General features: G+C 39.8%; 1 protein-coding gene across 1 annotated transcript; it reads right to left on the bottom strand.

Moving 5' to 3' along the window:
* Positions 1-32: 32 nt before the first annotated feature.
* On the bottom strand, positions 33-19,230 carry slc44a5b (solute carrier family 44 member 5b; the record flags this gene model as incomplete). Its single annotated transcript, XM_084549010.1, has 22 exons — positions 33-2,161; positions 3,866-3,950; positions 4,415-4,503; positions 4,982-5,052; positions 6,050-6,123; positions 6,245-6,348; positions 6,437-6,531; positions 6,758-7,020; positions 7,793-7,880; positions 8,155-8,247; positions 8,331-8,430; positions 8,645-8,776; positions 8,931-9,043; positions 9,825-9,908; positions 11,499-11,622; positions 11,735-11,795; positions 12,980-13,093; positions 13,230-13,314; positions 13,622-13,706; positions 14,796-14,869; positions 19,088-19,136; positions 19,218-19,230. The coding sequence occupies 22 exons, from the start codon at positions 19,228-19,230 to the stop codon at positions 2,046-2,048; spliced, it is 2,112 nt and encodes a 703-aa protein (XP_084405136.1). The 3' UTR covers positions 33-2,045.
* Positions 19,231-20,153: the final 923 nt, after the last annotated feature.

Here is a 20,153-nt window from a genome sequence, read left to right as displayed (position 1 = left end):
AGAGCTGGGGGAGAAAGTAATCGTTTTAAAAATGTGGGCAAAGGAGAACTATTTATTGATAAAAGCAGGAGTAACAAAACACATTTATATCTGAATGATGAACGTGCACACACAGGTAATATGTTAAGAAACACAGGCAACGTTTACTGTCGACTTTCTTGACAAATGAGGCACAATAAATAAAACAGTCAGAGTATTGCTCATCTCTCTGTCGACAGGTTAGAGCACTGCATCTGTACAGTTTGACACTTTTTATGAAGAGAGAAAGAGTTTAACTTGTGTCTACTTGTTGACTGTGGTTGACCAAAAGAATCCAATTTCCAGACATGGGAGGGAGGAGAAGGCATATAAAAACACTGTTTTTACTTCACTTATCAGATCTTTGGTATTCACCCTGGTGGGAATGAAACAAAATCTGAGCCAAATATGCAAAAGATAGAAAATTACTGTGCGAGTATAGCAGTTATTCAGAATAAAAAAAGAAATAAGAACACGCCAATATGCGTACTAATACGCCCTACTGCACACTACATGCATCATTTACCTTCTTTCAGATACACAAGCTGAGTTGTTTTGCTTTTACTGAATGGTTACGTCGTGCGTGTTCGGGCGTGTTCAGCTCAGATGGGGGCAGGGGGTGTGTGAGTCTGGAGGTGCTGTCACTCCAAGGCACCATGAGGGCAGGCTCTCAGGACCGACAAACACGGCACAAAGGCTCACGAACATGAGTCACATCTTGCGAGATCTAAAGGTGAGCATCTTTCTTCGTCATCCAAGAAACCTCACTGAAAATATCTGATGTCGGTAAAATACAAGGACGCAGTGTGAAGCTGTCAACAGCTGTGCCCGTCATTCGTCGTTTCATCCATAACAAAAAATGCACTAGAAGCAAAACACTGCATTGTGTCTTTATTCCCTGAATTTTGACTTTAAGAGACAAATCTACTTTAGCTGTGCCTCATAGGATTTCACTACCTACTATTATTGCTTTACTGTCTTACTAATAGAACAATTATGCAAACTGACCCAAAACCCCTCTTTGCATCAACAACAAAGGCCTGTAGTAACAAACATTATTTCAGGCTATAGGTCCATGACCCACCAAGAACTTGGTGGCAGTGTTTTGATCACAGCCATTGTTCCCTATGAAGGGAGCCTCAAAACAGCCACCTTTAAAACCAACAGAGGTTAATACTGAAATAGTAAGAGCTCACACTGTGTAATGGTTATAATAAGTGTCATCGGTCTCACTGCATTGCCCTCAGAGTCACAGATACATATGCTCATATCAGCAGCAAGTTAAAGAGGAAAGAAACAGCACATCTGTAAGGCTTTGGGCACATGGAGACGGACTTCAAGCTCTGGCTGGTAAAAAATCCCTTTAAGAACATATATATATATATATTAAAAAATAAAAAATAAGACGCATCTTCAGATGTGAACTACGTAGCTAGAATATTCAACTAGACAGTCAGCATGACAATCCTAAGAAATAAAGCACTTAGGAGTGAAGCACTTTGAACTGCTATACCATTATGTCCTTGACAGTTAAATGTGAAAACAGTGAACACTAAGTGGTGCATATGTTTCTCAATGTGAGACACTTACGTCGAAAACTGTGATAAGACACAAGTGAGCTAATGTTTGACCATTTCATGGATAAAAAATAAAAAAAACTCAGCGGGTGTTCACACCTCAACCACAGCACATCTGGTGATATCTGGCACCACCAAGTGGTGAACTTTGGCAACGACAGGAGATTAAAAAGAACAATAAAAGCTGAGGTCACCACAGTCCCAATAAATAAATAACTTGTTCCAATAGGAACTAAATGTGTAGAATGACTGTGGCTGTAAAAGTTTAAACAGTACATTATAAAAATTCATATTTACAGTAACTTAGTGTGACTCTTTAATAAAGTCACGGATCTGCAGTTGGTCTATTATAGTGTACAGCTGCTACTTGTAATGTACACTTACATTTGGCACATAGTTTTTTGCCACATTAGTTTGTACCATGCTTCGGCTTCAGTCTTTCTCCTTCCCTCATCTCTCTTCTTGTCTGTAACCCCTGTGGTTCTTCTTGTTGAGGATCTTCCTCAAGGTTTTGTTCATGTAGAAGGGCCGGCCTGGAGAGCCATCGTTCACCTCCAGGTCCCACACTAGGAGGCAGCAGTAGCAGAATGTTAAAATTTTTTTTTTAAATGTTAAACCAATTTCTGATCATCTTGGCCTTTCAGATTAAAACATGTGAAAATGCACTGGACAACACTTCAACCATTTATGTTTATTTGAAAACAAAGATTCACATTTTTCATTGGGTTCTCATTGATAAAAAAAAATCTCCTATACAAAAAGAACACTGAATAACCTCCAGAGAGATGTGTGTATTATACTTAGTATTAAAACAGCACAACATCCGAACCATCCAATAAAAAATGTTACCAAAAATGGCTTTGACATCCTTTTATAAACTGTATCGCAAAGGTTCCTGGTGTCAGGTCTAAAACCACAGAAGAAGAGGAACTTTTTTTTTTTTCTTTTTTCCACAACTAGGCACATAAACTAGTGGCTGCATTCAGAAGTTTCCTGAAAATGGTCAGGTTCCGTTCAGATTTTAAGCAAAAACCATAAAACGTCTTTCGAAGTCTTGACCTCCCACAGAGTCTATTTCTGGTTTACAGTACATCTATGAGCATAAGGAAAACATTACCTGTGTAACTGATGTAACCTAAGAGAAACCTGTTTTGCTAAGTGCAGTAATACACACGTTTTTTGTGTGTTTGTGTTAGTATAAATATGGTGGATTAAAGCAACCTATAGAATGGCAAACATCAACAGCCAGCAAAATAATCATGCTACACAGAAGAAATAAATCACATGGTTCATTTCCTGTATGTGAAAGTGCATACAAAACATGATTTACACTAGAAGACCAAAGTGCGATAAGAGGGTGGCCCATAAGTCCACCATTATTTTATGGTGATTCCTTATGCCAAAGTCCATCAGTGGCATCTGTACATTTTAAGGTCCTCATGTTTGTTTTGGGTAAAAATGCTTTTATCAATTTTATCTCAGCCTTTGCATCCGTTCTGCGAGTTGACGTGTACCCTCTTAGTAAGGCAGAGGTCAGCAGAGAATACAGAGAAGAAAAAAGAAACGTGAACAAAAGCGTAGCAGAAAAAAAGGCAAGTATCTGAGTTGGCTCAAGAGAGGAAGTGAACAAAAGTCTTTTTGTAGTCCCCCCCCCCCATGCCTTTTCTGTGAGGACCTAATGTAACAACATGTCCTTTCATGTCCAGGTCATCCCTGACCAGGATGGGATGCATCCAGATTTGACGTTTAGCCCTACAGTACTCGCTCTCACCCGTCCAGACCCCCACACATACAGCAGATATGGAGAAGTGAGTCAGAGAGTCAACAGTTTAGAAAAATCGCCGCACATCGCTCAGGAGGAAGCATAGGTTTTGGCACCCTCCTCTCCTTTACGCAGGATCTTGTGCAGGCCAGGAGACATGTAGTAGGGCCTGGAGGAAGAACCGTCATTCCTCTCGAGGTCTTCACCTAAGACCAGGCCCCAATACAGGAGAGGAGGAGTGGGAATAGCAGAGCGTGGCAGCCAGAAAGAGAAAGGAAAGCAAAGGCTTAGTGGGCATAAACAAGCACATGAAGGAATTACAGAAAGCTGAATCAGTGAACGAGAAGAAATCAGTTAGTAATAATTTAGAACCAGCTTTGAAGAAGGAAAAGAGGCAACTGCTGACAAGCTGCTTGGCGTTACATCTTTAACTATCACAGCAGTGCTCAGCAGCAGTAGTCATACTCTCACGGTGGTTTGTGAGATACTTAAAAAACAGAATACTTACAAAAGCACAGGAACAATGTGTCCACACACATGGCGTAGACATTAAAAAAGCCATGTGCAATCATGTAGGATCCAAATATCACAGTCTGAAAAGAAAACAGGTCACAGTCAGGATGCTTCTTGTTGGCAGCTTCTCTCTTGCATTTCAGTGCAACAACAAAAGCCTACATTCCAACAAACGTCAAGAGTAATCTAAAGTGCTGAATCCTTCAACAAAATTAATTTGCTTGTGCAACTCTATTGACTGAGCTGGAATAACTGCAGTGGTGTTGAATGAGGTTTGAAAACCTTTTACAGCTAAAATAAAAAAAAAATGACCTTAATAAATGTTAAGGAGAAAAGAAAACTATGTTATATAAAATTATATACACAAAAGAACTGTCTGATTCATGTTCCAGCTGCATTTTAATCTTTCTATACCGTCATTTAAAAAAATAAATCCAATTCGAGGGGTACTGCTGGAAAGGTTTTAAATAAGACTAAGCACCACATAAAATCTAGACGACATACTCTGAATGCACACTGAATATTCCACAAAGTCATTTCTTACCACGAGGGGCACCCAGTAGTAATGTAGTGATGGCACCTCCTCTTGAAAAACTGGTATTTTACGTGAGAAGAAGAAGAATGCGAGAACACCTAAAAAAAAAATAACCAGTAAAGATATACAAATTACACACAGTCATCATGAAAAAGAGTGATCCAATACAGAGTGCTCTAGGACTTCAGAGACACTATAAATTGTTCTTCAATGGGCTACAAAGAAGCTTTTTTGGGACATTCATATCAATAAATCACATATTAGAAAACTTAAGAACAAACAGCAAGGTGGTAAGGCAGTGTGATATATAAACTTTAATATGGTTTTCATAATTTCATTAAAGTATCTGCTAGGATTAATTAGTGCTTACGTTTAAGATGTCAATAATTTAACAGAATTTAAGACCCCCTCTGAATTAAATAGTCCAACTGCTGGAATGCATCGTAAAATAACTGGGAGTGAGATGAGTTATCCTCCTTTTAATATTCAAGAATATGTCCCATCCTACATCTTCTTCCACATTTTTTGTCTGTGCCAGTGTTTGTCACTTTAGAGTGCAGGTGACATGAAACTCACCAATGCTTCCTGAAATAAGCAGTTTTCCCAAGAACAGCAGAAAGTCTGTCACCTTGTCCAGGACAGCCACCCTTAAGAGGAGGAAGAGAAACACACACAGCAGACACATGGAGAGAACATTGTCTGTTACTATGGCACAGACTCGGGAGAGATTTAAGTAAGTGCAATCACTATTAAGGACATAATCACAAGAAGTTTTTCCAGCGCGTACAGCATTTTATCTGTATTTTTTTTTTATTTTTTTTAGTAATGGGAGCTACTATTTTTCATTCAGACTGAAAGAATGTAACTTTATGGTACAATAAGCTAAGCATTCTATGCAGTCATCTACTGAGGCTTTTTGAGCTTTTCTCAGTCTACAGAAGCTTTGGGCCAATTTATCTTTGATTCACCCCTCCTGACAATTTGAGGAATAGTCTGGTGTGGGACCTTGGTTGGTACTCATGTGTGGTGTTTACAGATCTCATCCTAAGCCCCCTGAGCTCCTTGCACCATCATCTGAGCTGACTAGATAATATCTAATGTGTTGAAACACTTTACAGCCTTAATGCATTTTCACAATATACAACGAGACAAACGAGTCTACAGGCTACAAGAAGATGCAGCAACTGCAGGTGTTGCCAAGCAACATCCCAGCCCTTGAGGCTAACTTTAGCTACCATACTACTGATGACACATATTAAAACTAGTTAGAACCAGAGACAAAGCTTTGTTAAGATCTGCTTCCCAGCAAGAACAAGTGAGAGTGTGCAGTGCTCCTTGATGAGTCTCTCTGGTACAATAATCTAAATGACAGTTTGAGATCAGAGAGAAGAACATCTGGGAAGTTTCTCCTTGCGTGCATAATGCAACCCAAATTCATTATTCTTTTTTTTTTCTGCCTCCTTTCATTTAGGAATTATAAAAGCTGTGTTATAAATCTAAGTTTGGTCAGATGTTAGTCGAGATGTTGCTGACCCATTCAGAAAAAAGCTCCAAACCATCAATTAAATCAAGCATTAATGTGTTCATCAGATCAGTAAAGGTGATAGTTCACCATGAGACAAGGACATTTAACAAGAGTCTTACCGGACAACATTCCTCATCAAGAGGAAGAATGCGTCCTTGGAAGAGGTGCAGAAGCTCTTCCCATATATTGCTATCTGTTGGTGAAAACAAAGTAGACAGTGCTTGGTAGAAAGTACAAGCTAGGCTGATTAACAGCTACACTACTACAAGATATCTGGGATAAATTCATCAACAGCACAGTTGAAAATCACTCACCATAATGTATGCATTCCTGTTTATAAACTTGATGAAATGTTCCAGGCACCAGAAGCAACATTTGAGGCAGCAAAGCAAGAAGCGAGCCGGGGCATTATGAGCACCTGAGAAAACATCACAAATCATCAAAATCTCCTTTCATCAAGTTTAGTAAGAGCGTTGGTATCATTGCCTTAAATAGTCACAACTTGCCTTTCAGTTTGTGATCCAGGTACTCAAGAACAACGCGGACCGTCTGCACCACAGCAAGGATTAGAGAACCAAAGGCTAAAGAACCTGTGTGATACCTGTAACGTGAGAAAATGGATTGTTACAAGTGAACATTTTTCCCAGCAAAGCAATCATAGACAAACAACTTTTCTTCAACTTTTTTTATTTGTACAAGACCAGACATCTTAATTTACCCAGAAACAACAGACCTCCCAATATCAAAACCAATAAAACAATAAATAAAAATACACATTCAACTCTAAATCTAAAATATAACAGCTCTGTGTCCAAACTGCCACCCACCGTATAGCTCTGCTAAATGAGGAATACAGGGGGCAGGCAGGGATGTCGTTTGGCTTCTTCAGGGCCCAGTAGTAGGAGGCAAAGGCCCCCGCCAGGGTGCACTGGCCCAGGGCGATGGTGAAGTTGACCAGCCAGAGGAATGCGAAAAGGTTACACAGATGGAGGACTAAGATGTAGCGGTGATACACGCTCTCCCCACCGTAGAAGGCGAACATGCACTGTGACCCCGGGCACACTTTGGTTATGTTGGTGTTGCTGAAGGTCTGAAATCAAGCAACAGGTTTATTCAAGATGTGTCATTAGACGGTGTTAATATGCTTAGATATAGAACTACTGAATCACAGAAAAGGACTGGTGTCATGTTTCTCTTCTTGTTTTACTTCCACTGTGCCTCCAGCTTACATGTTAATTAATCATATACATTAAAATTAAATGTAAGGCTTTAAGGTCATCCAGCATGTATTAAATGTTATGAGACCACATGTCAGATTCATCATTATTACATTACTTTCCACAAACCCCGGAGGGAATGCTAGTAAATACCACCTGTCAAATAAGAATCTGAAGCTGTCAGCCACTAACTGAACTCACATTAAAAAGATTTTACTTGCAGCCAATAAAGAAGATGAAATTAACAAGCAAATGCCTTAATTTAGGCCCCACCCACTTAGACTCCAGCTCCCAACCGCAGCAAAAGGTCAGCTGAGGACACAACTTTTAGCTAAAATATCAGGGCCGTTTATCCGAATTATTTCAAACTCAACACTGCACTTCCTCGAGTTACGAGTTATTAGTTAACAGAGTATAAAGAAGATAGGAAGAACAGCTGCCAAGAAATGCAATGAACAGATAGACACACACATATGCTGATCTGACCAAGAAATATATGGCATAGCGAGAAGTGGCGGAGAAATTACACTGTAACAAAAACAAAGAATCAATGACACCAGTAATTTTCTGGAAACAAAACATTGCAGATTAAGCGTACATAGTCCAGACAGAGAAAGTATTTCTTCAGCGAAAACATTCCATTACCTGAGGATTACATGTGAGGTTTGCATACATGCATTGATCGTCAGCCGGTGTGACCTTGTAGACTGCACTACCAGATGATGCAAGGAAACTGAGGGCAAACTAGTTAAGGGGAACACACAATATTTTTTTCATACACAAGTATAATTCACTTAACATATTTCATTTAAGTTCTGGTGTTGTATGCTATTTACACATGTAAGCCATACACTACTGACATTCTACGACTATTATGCGCGATCCTGTGTATAATCCAAATTAACCTGATGTGAATCTACCACAAGCTGCACGAAAGAAACAGATCTCCTCTACTTCTCTAGAAAAAAATATCAAAAAACAGTTATTCGGTGTAGTGTGAAGGATACACTGCTGTGACAGCCCAGTAACAAATGCAGATGGCCAGAAGGAAAAAGGTGATGACAGGGTAGAAGAGTGTGGACATGATGTAGCTGATTGCCCTGAAAACAAGATCAAACATTGTATGCATGAAAACAAGAGTCAAACACACCATTATATTAAGAGAGTTTTGATCCACACATACTTGCTTCCCTCCTTCAGTAGTGCAATAGCGACGCGCAGCCTCGACCTCAGAAATATCAGCATAATCACGACGACAGCCTCAATCACGGAGAGCGAGATCACTGGAAAGCAAATTCAGTAGACACATGTTGCCACTAGCATTTCAAAAATACAGTAAAGAGGGTTGGGATTCAATTCTTCAACTCTTAATAGAATAGTCAGTGGTAATAATGCTTGCATTCAAGATACCAGTAGTCACACAGACCACAAACATGTCCTTTATGTGTAGGTCACATACTAAAAATTTGTTAAGTAAAGGTATGTATGACAACATACTGAAGACGAGCCACGTCTGGCTACGCTGAAGGTAAATGCTGAAGTCTGCGTGGAAGCCAATGTCGGTGATGGTGGCATTAGAACCTGGCTTCCCTTTCAGACTACTGTATTCCCAGTAACAGTGCCAGATACCTGAGAGAGGGAGAGTGTGAAAGAATGACAGAGCTTAGGTAAGTCTGAAATCTGCTGAAGTTTACCATGACAACAAAACATCCAACATCTCCAACCCGTCCCCTGGGTGTGCAGCGGACATTAGCAACACAAGTGACTGACTGTGCGTACTCACCGTAGGCGACTGCAATGATGACACCAAAGATGATGAGCCACAGTAGGATACCAGCAGTGTAGCGCAGCAGCAGGATAAAGATCAGACTGACTACCATGGTTATTACCAGACCTCTAAAAGAAACAGAAACATACGCAGTCACGTCAAAAACTATCTACATTCTGTGTAAATTGTTGGCACATTTGACATACTCATACAAACAAACACTTCACCTCTTTGAAACAGTTCTCAATAATAAAGGAGAAACATGAATAAGACAAGGACTTTTTGAGTAATGCACTCTGGACAGACGAATAAGAGATAGATTTGTTTAGCCACAGTAATAGTAGACATATTTAGTGTAGAAAAACACAACTTTTCACAAAAAAAAACACTTCACACAAGCGGTGAAACATGGTGGGGGAAATGTAATTGTCTAGGGTTGCCTTGCTGCCTAAGGAACTGAATTGCATGCTGTCAGAAAAGGCACAGACATCTTGTAGCCATTGACATGGACAAGTGTCCAAAAATTACAGCAGGCTGATGTCTGAGACTGGAGGACAATCATGAAAAATGCCTGATTTCTGTTAAAGGGCCAAAATATTGGCATCTGAGGCCAAGGACGTACTTACTTTGTTTAACAGAAAAATATTACATCTGTGGACATGTTTGTAAAGTGTTTATAGTTCAATTATACAATCTTTGTCAAATGTTTCAAAGAGGAATAAATGTTTATTTGATCAAATATGTCAAAAAAAATACTTTTACTGTACATACATGGATCAGAAAAATACTAATACAAAGGCTACAATAAAAATATTTAATCAGCATCATCATTCATCTTACTGATGAATCAGGGATTCTTCTCTACCCACAGAAGAGCACATCATTAGAATTGCCTAAAGTCATACTTACATGAGAATCCAGACCCATGAATTTGCATAATCCTCAAAGATCTTCATGCCAACCTCTTTGGCATTCAGCAGATTGGCAATACCTCTTTGATGGAGTAACAAGATGTGACGGGAAAAAAGTGGGAGGGAGAAGAGGCAACAAAAAGGGAATTAATAACGCAGAGAGCTGCTGCTGCGGCAGGTTTATGTTATTGCCCCTCTTAGTTCACAGGGATTTCTCAAAAAGATTTTGACACTTGATTTATCTTTAATGCTCTTACAGTGCAACAAAGATGAATACAGCTTCAAAATGCTTTTGAAAATCCTAAAATTTAGGAACTGCCTATCCCTGTCTGAGGGTCTGGAAATTAAGTTTCATATCAAAGAGCCACAAAAAAGAGTTAGTGTTACTGGAGCACTACTGAGCAATAGTCGCTACATAGCAACAAATGGTATAGCAGTGTGTTACTGAATGCATTTAGTGGTATAGTATAGCAAATTGTGTCAGATGAAGACCCTGTCTTTGTCTTCACAGGCTTAAACGTTGTGCAGGTTAACACAGGAAATCTCAGCTACTAGGTTCACCAAAAAGCTTCACTTATAGTAACACTAAAATACGGGACAAATAAACTACATAACTGTCAGAATATGATTATGCAAAGTTTAACTATAGAAACACTGTGCTATGACTCAGCTGGATCATTAAAGTCCAGACTAGGTATAGCGGTATAGAGGACAACAGAACATTGCTATGGGACAAACAGTTAACTAAAGTCAGTAGTGAATGCAAGCTTATTAAACTTAATTCAACTTTCAAAAGGTCATTGTCCAATAGTTTGGATCATACCCATTATGTAGATAAAGTGAGAAAACCTAATAACCACCAGGGGGCACCATGTCACGCTCTATTTTATTTGACACAGACAGTACAGGGATTTACAAAGAAGCAGATGGCTTTTTGTTTTGAGGTAAGCAATGTCATTAATCTGTCTTAATTCCCGTCCAGAGTTTCAGGTGAAGGAATGTAGGAACGGATTCCTGATGAGCAGCATAAGTGGGAGGTTTAGTCTACATAAAGCTAATTGCCTGCAGTGGTAGTAAGTTTAAAGAGCCAAAATTAATCATTTTTGAGACCTTTCCGCTCTTTGCTGCAGGGCTGTTACTTGGCTACGGAAAGAAAGGCATTATATCACATTATATTTCCAGGTAGTTCCTTGGAAACACAATTGGATCTGAGCAAACACAGAATCATGTACTGTATGTTTGGAGCATTAACTTTAAAATACATGATTTCTAAGCTCATGTGAAGTTTGGTACCTCAGCCCAATTACATGCTAATAGTTACACAAAGCAGATGTCATTAGCTTACAAGTTCAAGAGGAGAACTTCAGATACGCCTGAAGTTCTGTTCTTGAACTTAAGTAAGTAAGCCGCATTTCCGTGCAATAAACATGCACATGACTTTGAATGTGACTGGACACATTTCTGGGCATTAGTAACACCAGCGACATGCCCACTTGTCATACCCTGCCATATCTGTCCAGAACTCTCTGGGTGCAGTGTTGGTACCCCTATTAAAAGTATAAGAGTATTAAAAATGTACTCTAAATACCAAATTACTGGACAGAAACGTGCCAATCCTTATCTTCTAGTGCAACTACACAAAACAACTGGTCAAACAAAAACGGGTTCTTACTTGGCAGCCTCTTTGAGGTCGTTGATACTTCTCTGCTTGTTGTCACCATCTTTGAAGAAGGTCTGATTGGCTACAGTCAAAATTCCATTACTTCTAATGAAATCGGGGAAGCACCGCTGTAGGACTAAAACACAGTTGTAAACATGTTTGTTTGTGGTGAGTGGCTTGGCAAACAAACAATAAGCTATTGTGTGTTACTATGTTTACAGTTACTCGGTTTACAGTGACTGACTCACAAGGTCGACTTGGAACAATCATGGATGGGCAGTCTTCATCTCGTATGACATCTCCAACTGACTGAAAGGGTCAAAAAAGAAAAACAATGAGCGTTCACTCATCACTCGTCTTTAATCATAAGCCCATCTGTTTTCAATTAACTTAGAGTGGTAGGCTTGAAGATTATATTTTAAATAATGTATTGCTGCATGAAGTAACACAATGGTACACCAATTAAATTAAAGTACTTAAATTAAAGTACTCTATTTTTCAAATTAAGAACTGGATGTCTATGGTGATATGATATGGAGAAAAAATGCTGTATTAAATTACTGCTCATGTAATGCATGAACTCATTCCTATATACACTAAGAGTATATAAATGTGGAATGCTAAACTGTCATCAGATCATAGCTGATGAATTTCTGAAGTCACACTCGTCCTACTGCTCTAGTTTGAGTTCACTGTTTTATTTATTTACAGAGTCTTCACACTAAGTGCAATGTGTTTTACCGGCTATTTTAGTTACCGTTATTAATCAAAAATGCATCCACAAGACAAGACAGCCAGTCAATTTAGGCATTTTCTGACAGTGGACCAGTCTGAAATAATGAAGGGCTTAATGGAAAAGTGGAAATAATTATTTTATGTAATTATGTTATGTACATCAATGCATCAAAAACAAAATGTTTTTATTTCAAAATTGTACTTTGGCAACAATTATTATTATTTTTTTTTTTACAATTACAGGTTTTATTACTTATTAATATCATTCATCGTGAACATGTCCAAGAAGTTTGACCGGATCCTGTTTAATGTAACACTGTCATATTTGGGATGACGTGGGAATGGAAAACTATGATTCAAACAGCAACGCTGAGTTGTTAGGTGCTCCCACACAACACCTCGCTTTGATTCTTACACCCCGTCATCCCAACGTCATCGTCACCGAACTGCTGCCAGTTGACAGAACGGGGCTGTGATGTGCATGCGTGGCTGCTAGCTCACTTCCGCCTGTCTCTCGAAGCACATTCAAATGAGCTTTTCTTTTTAATGACTCTACACACCGAAGTGATTAAATGATTTTCTTGTAAAAAAAAATAAAGGTTTTTCTGTAATTCAAAAAAGGTCAAAAGGATGTGGAAGAAACTGCAACTCAGGAGTAGAATAGATGTCCTAGACTTACACCAATAGCAATAGGAACACTCCATCTAACTTTTATTTAGCTTGCAAAAAGACTAAACAGACCATTAACCATCTCTCACCTTACTGTCAATCTCAAAGCCCGGCTTGCAGAATTGCTTGTAATAGTCCCAGTTTTTGGTATTCCTTGCATCCAGGAGAGTGGCAAATCTGTCAGGGCACTTGGAGACACAGAGCTGGAAGAGAGGCAACACAACCTCTTAATGAGAAAGCCCATCAATCTTGCATAATCATGCATACCCAAAAAGTTGGAGAGGAACATAGAGCACTGTACAACGCACTGTTTGAAAGGTGCTTCGTTCAGTCTCTTACCTGGGTTGTAGGGCACTGGAGGTTAATTAAAACTGCAGGACTGGCACATTTCAGCATGTTGAAGTGGAATAATATGGCTTTGTTTCTGTGGAGACAGAGGATGGAGATAAAGCGGGGAGTCCGATTAGACAGATCCAAAAGTCCATTACTGTGCAATGTTTTATCAGCAAGCCTTTAAACACACACACACACACACACACACACACACACACACACAGTACAGATCTGTGTGCCACATCTTGCCCGAATTAATCACAAATCATCCGTAGTGTAGTCAAAGCCTGATGTGAGTGTAAAGATAACAATGGAGAGCTGACAGACAAAATTGGACAACATAATTATTCCACTGTACAGTTATTTAAGAAGCAGACATTTCTATATATTGCACTCACGCATTGGGAGTGTTCTGCTGGCCACAAAACTGTCCGTGGCTGTCGGTTGGATAGACGACCTTCCTGGGGTCACCATGGATCCAGGCTGGAAACACACCACAAAGGATTTTTGTATTGAACTTTATTTATCGTAACATACGTAGCCTTATCAGACACATGCTCATTATCCTCCTATTAATGACACATCTCAGGTTTCTATTTAATCTATTATCAATGTAACAGAGAAAATGGCTACTTAAGCACAAGGTTTGTATTATTAAAGTAGAGATGGATCAAAGAAAATGTTACATACATCATTAGGAATTATGAATTTTACGTGCACATAAACACAAGGCAATGTGTATCTCCCTGCACACTAAACACTCAATTAACTCAGTTAACAAGACAACAACTATTTATATTGGAGTTTGCATGACCGCATATTAACGGAGAAGAAATACGTAAAAAAAAAAAAATAACAGTCAATCTCGCTTAATGTGTTCAGCTCTGCTTCTCTAGATAGGAGCAGTAGTAACTTCAAAAATCTATTTACTAAGCACTTAATGCATTTATTTTCTCTGTTGAGGCTTTTCACCGTGCCAGTCAATGGAGGATTGAGCCGAACGAGAGACAAAAATATAAAGACATAACAAGGATGATGAAGAAATTAAAAATAAAATGAAGAGAGAAAGAAGAAAAAGTAAATAATTGAGTAAGTTGCAGACAAAATGGATTCTCTGTCAGTCTTGAGTAAATTGAATGAATCTGAATGAAGTCCCAGCCAGAGAGAGCGGCTGGTCACTGAATTATCATTTGGAGCCAGGACACAACCAGACAGCAACATACACAGCATCGAGTAAAGCATCGAGTATTAAAAGAATAGCCCTTTCTGTGGGGGAGCTGCGTTTCTCAACTCCCCCGCACTTTTAACAATCAGACATTTTGTTGTTGAATAGCCCACCACATAATGATGAATAAGTCAAACAAACAAACAACAAAAAACAGCTTGTTTTCTCCTCTGTTGTTGGATCCTGTGAGACGAGCAGTTTGTTTTGTGTGATAAATTAAGATCTGGTCAAATTACCGTGTAATAAGGGGTATGCTGTCCACACACCGCGACTAAACTTGGTGAACGTGTTTGTGTGTCATCATGAAAGCTTGCATGATGTAATCAAGAGCAATGCATCAAACTCACCCACGGTACCCAGAGTGATGTAGCCAAGGATGACAATGACAAAGATAATACAGCAAAACACATCAGTGCAGCTCCTGGAAAGACAAAAACACACATAAGGGTAGGTAGAGATGCAAGGCATGGGAATATAAGATTACAAGTGAACAAATGTATGCATACTGTACGAGTGCTTAACTTTTGTTGACAATCATGATATAGATGCAGCATTTTCATCCAGACGTGACAACGTGTCATCTGTATGCTACGTTTTCAGAGAAACTGCAGTAGAACTCTACTGACTTCCTGATGAGACTCTGAATCCCCCCCCAGGGTTAACTGTCCCACAGGCACAGAGAGCTATTTGAAGATTCCCTCTCTTTCCACAGCAGCTTGCTTTAGTCTGCAAGTTTAAAACGGCATCTCAGAACCTCTCTCTCCCTGAGTCTTCATTCACTGTCTAAATGTTTCCTGCATAACAAGCTTTCTTCCCCTCCTTTCCACTCTGAGAGAAGCTGCTTGTCCTTCTTTCAAAACCATTCAGACCACAAGTGTTTCGCCCAGGCATAAATGGAGCCAAGTTCAGTCCGATGTGCCTAGTAGTACCATACAAGGGACATACATAGCTTTCACCTAACACAATATGTGGGTGAAACCGACTTGAGATCCTCATCTCCTCCAGCTTTCAAAGCCAAGGTCAAAGGGAGGCTCAGGCTCAGAGATTGTGACAGTGTTTTCTCTGTGTGGTGGATTGTCCTTGTTTTGTATGCAGCATGGTTACATGGTTATATACAGACACTACTCCTCCTCAGTCTTTAAATACCTTTTCACATTTAACTAGCAGTCAGTCAGTCAGTCAGTCAGTCAGTCAGTCAAAAAAGAGGGACAAACACGAAAGCATTTACATTACGATTTAGACAGTTCTGATGAATGCATTTCTCAGGAAACAAACACAAGTGTGCTCAGTTTAGCTGTCTGTATTTGGGGTCAGCTGTATAGTTTATGATTGTCTTGCAAATTATTCTGAATGGCTTGCAAGTGCAGCTGCAATTAAGAGATAGTATTTATGGCCCTGCATTAATAGCTGCAGTAAAGCTTGCAATCTATGTTAACAGGCTGCTCTGGCAAATTGGTTTGCAGAAGTTAGCAAAACGGAGGACTGGAAATCTTTTCTGCCCCAGCAGGGCTGCTGATACTCCTCATTTTATAATAAGACGGCTCAATTATCATCTCTAGATAGGTAGATAGATAGATAGATAGATGCTTTATTAATCCCAAACTGGGAAATTTCACCATTGCAGCATATTTACAAATTTACAAAACAAGATTTTTTCCACCAAAAACTGGGCAGGATATTGGAAGCTTACAGTAACTGACACATGGGCAGTCTATATTTTCAGTCTAACATCTCAGCATTAGCAAAAACTCCACCAGATATCGCTTGATCACTAAGAGTAATGGGATAATTACTTTTTTTTATTTTTTTTATTTATGGAGTATGGTAAAATAAATCTGAGATATTTGGGAACCTGTACAAAAAGGATTGATTGAGAAAGTAATCAAAAGATGAATAGACAATTTAAATAATTGTCATTCCTAACTGAAAGAGCAGCTGGTTGCAGAAGAAAATACTGTTAATGGACTTGTGGCACATATCAAGCTGTAAACCGTTTTTCTAGAAGCACAGCAATTACTTTTTGAGATAAGAGGAAAAGAAGGCAGCTAAAGTGGGCGCAGCCACAGTTATCCCACTGACAGTGGATATGAGGTGTGGAAAGGCACCCCGCCACACTACCGGCAAAGCTGCTGCTGAGATGTTGCATATTATTAACAAAGAGAAACTAGAGAGTATCATTTCATTTCTTTCAAAAAGAGCTGTCTGGGTTGCTATGGTGATTGCAGTCCTTGTCTTCAAATACCCTCTATATCCTTCAGCTGGTAAATAAGTTAGCTATCGCTCAGACACACATCCTGAGTGATTAGAGGGGAAGATATGAGGGCTGGGAGACTTGAGCTGAAATTGCCTCTCCTTCACCTCAGCATGGCTGTTATAGTAGATCTGTTGTGCTTTCCAACTCCTCCATAGAGAATGCATTTTTTTTAAGACAAAGTGCAAACACAGCACCGCAGTGCAAGTCACCTTTAAAGCATGCAAAGGTCATCAATGAAGGGAAGCTGACAAAGTGAGGAGAGTAAAAACAATGCTGCTTCTTATCTCAGGAAAACATAGTTAAGCAAAAATCTATTCCGACTCCAACCTGGCCTCAGTCCCACACTTCAGATCTCTTAGATGTCACTCACACAGTGACCAAAAGCATTGCCCCGATTGTGTACGGTGTTGGCAGGCGGTGATGCTTTGAAGGAAAATGACTTGGCACTGCAAGCTGTGTACGTGCAACGGGAAACTTTTGTGTCTGTGTTATATTTGGGGGCTCATATTCCAAGGTGACACAGATGGCAGAAGTGCCACAGCATTGCGTGGGTGTCATTGTGGTGTGAATCTGACAGACTGTCCCTACTTTGTAACAGGCGTTTACAGGGAGGAGGGACAGATTAGGGATACAAGAGCCACAAGGAACAATTGTTCAAGTGAGCGGTTTTCCTAACCAGCACAAGGCTACTTTAGACAGGCTGTCACACATGTTGGCATGACAGTGGCCGCCAGAATTACAAATAAAACTGCCATTCAAGGAAGTAAAACTATAAATTAATTTCAGTTTTGACAGATATTGCATCTGTGTTTGTTTACAGCTACACCAAACATAATCTGAACTACACCACTGCCCATTCTGTCCGGCCTGTAAAGGACTACTCAATAACTACGGTTACTTCATTTAGGCTTTGAGCTTGCATGAAAACAAGACAACCACAGAGTTGGTTCTCTCCCAGTTCTCATTAAGAAAAGCCTCTGGGCCACAGAAACATCAAAGTATCCTTGGTGCCTTCACCCAGCTGTAGCAGTGAAATGGGCTGGAGAGGGTGGGATAAAGAGGCACAAGAGGACTGAAACATGCCTTCACAGCAGCCTGCCAAACTGACGTTGAACATAAAAGAGATAAGAGCGTATATTACCCCAGAAAATGACTAAATCATCAAGAAAAGCCTATGGCGTCACCCTCAAGGGGTTTTTGCTTTATTGCAAAATTCTCCTCTTCACTCTGCTAAAGAAATAAGGCAGTCTAAAATGCCATATTAATTTGGACAATCTAATTTATTTTTGGAAGGGAAAACCAGCCAACATCAAGTTTATAGCTCTTTATGCTTAAATGTAAAGCATCACATCTGGTAGGCTCCATTCATTTTACACTTCTTACATCAAGGCTTGCTTTTTCAACAAAAGTTTTGAGTGCACATTAAAAAAATCCAACCAATGCACAAAATTACTAGCTCTGACATGTACACAATTATAGACCTCATAAGACAGCAGACTGCAGCTCATGTGCTATTGTTGAAAAGCAGACATTTCACTAACGTCCTGCAGAAGTTGCAGTGATTTAAAGACTAGGGGCATCATGAAACCTGAAATTTGGTAGTCTGCACCAAAACCGCTGAATGTCCATGATTCTCAACAGCAAATTCGACATGTTTTCCATCTGCACACTTATGGAAATCTGTTGTGCCAGCACACACGGGCCAACAGTTAATGATGGTAGCTACTAATGGCAAGTTATGAGCTATCACAAAGTTGGTCTGAATGAGATAACTTTAGCTTAACTGTGATCTGTGAAGCACTGTAACATTTTAGGATGTGAACATTTTGACAACATCTGCATAGATAAGTTTCAAGTGTTTCATGTTGTACCTGTCCAGTATCTGCAGTATTTACAGCATCCATGAAGAAGAAGAGTTCAGAGTATTGGCATTGACTTTGTAAGGTAACTACTGTCATGACATCCCCAGTGTGGTCTACATCTGTTTTGGGTTTATCTGCCAGGTTACTAATGTGTGTCATAGGGTCAAGTCCTTCCACCAGCTTGACTTAGGGCCACTGATGTGTTCGGTGGAGTGAAGAGCGAGGCCATAACTCAAGCTCAGTCTTTATTAATGTAGCATGACAAATGATCAATCTGTCGCTCTTGGACAGGGGTGTGTGCCAAAAAGATTATACAATCAGCAAAGATCAATTAACATGTACGAGTCACATGTTTGGCAGGACAGTTCACACACAAACAAATACACAACAAATAAAAACACGTCCTTAAAAAAAAAACCCTTTCAGAGATTTTTGCCTCCAGTATACAGTGTCGTCAGTGGATGACAATATATCTCTTAAATGCTTTTGTAAATGTATTTGACTTGTCGGTGATGTTGATTACCTTTTCTGAACAGGCCCTCTGAAGTCTGGGTCAAACTTGCTTGGTTCACCTGCAAGACCAGGACGGTATGGACAGATTAGTTGACCGAAGCAACAAACAGCTGAACAAAGTTAAAACAGAGAGAACATACAGAGCATGGACATATTTTAACTGTACATAATTATATTTGAAAAAAGGATGGTGCTTCTTACAGAGTGTAACTTGGAATAAAGGGGGGGAAGAAGCAGAATAACGTCTAAATAAAACACACCGTATACAAACGTGTTACAAGTTAACCTGCTGTGCCATTCAACTGGCCAGGACAATCTAACTAGGTCATTTCACAGCGCAGGTTTCCTGGCAAAACTGTGAGCAAGAGGAAGCGCCATGGTAAGCCAGCACAGGAGAAGCCAAAACAATGTGGCGAACAAAGAAATATAATAAATCACTTTAAGAACTCTTAATCCAGACATCTTATGTGGGTCACAGTGAGGATTCCCCCATTTGACCCAGCAGAGTAGTAAAACCCGAGCACTTGCACAGTTACAAGCACCAGCATCAGTCACCCGAGGGGCTAACTCTGACTTGTGCACTTGTGGGTGTGACAGAGCACATGCATTTCTCATCGGCTTCCCAAGTTGGTTCTACCCCAGCTGAATCTAAGTATGGCGTGTTGCTGAGGACCTATTAATCATCCCACATGGAGCGTAATATGTCCAAGCAGCTGAGGCAGAATTAGGGGCAGCATGAGTGGGCCTATCTCCCATCTGCCCATTTTCCAAACTGATCCCGTCAAGAGATGTGCAAGCCAGTTTTGCTTCTAAAAATGTGAGAAGTGAGTACACTATATTACGCACATGCAAATACGGCGGGCCTGCTCTGAATGTATCAAACTGAACAACTTCTGAGCACAAATCTCTCAAGCATCCAATCAAAAGAAAAAAGTACATTTGTCCCAGTAACAAGCACTGTTCGTGTCAGACTTAGCTTCTGCCACCACCCCGAAAAAATCCTTATTATTAAAACAGCAATTCTCTTCTTGAATAGAAATAATATTTCACTTGGACAAACGTGTATTTTCCACATC

This window comes from Chelon labrosus (assembly GCF_963514085.1).
Source record: "Chelon labrosus genome assembly, chromosome: 7".
In the NCBI taxonomy this organism is placed as follows: domain Eukaryota; kingdom Metazoa; phylum Chordata; class Actinopteri; order Mugiliformes; family Mugilidae; genus Chelon; species Chelon labrosus.
Note: the sequence above shows the minus strand (reverse complement) of the source record. Positions and strands in the feature narration are given on the sequence as shown.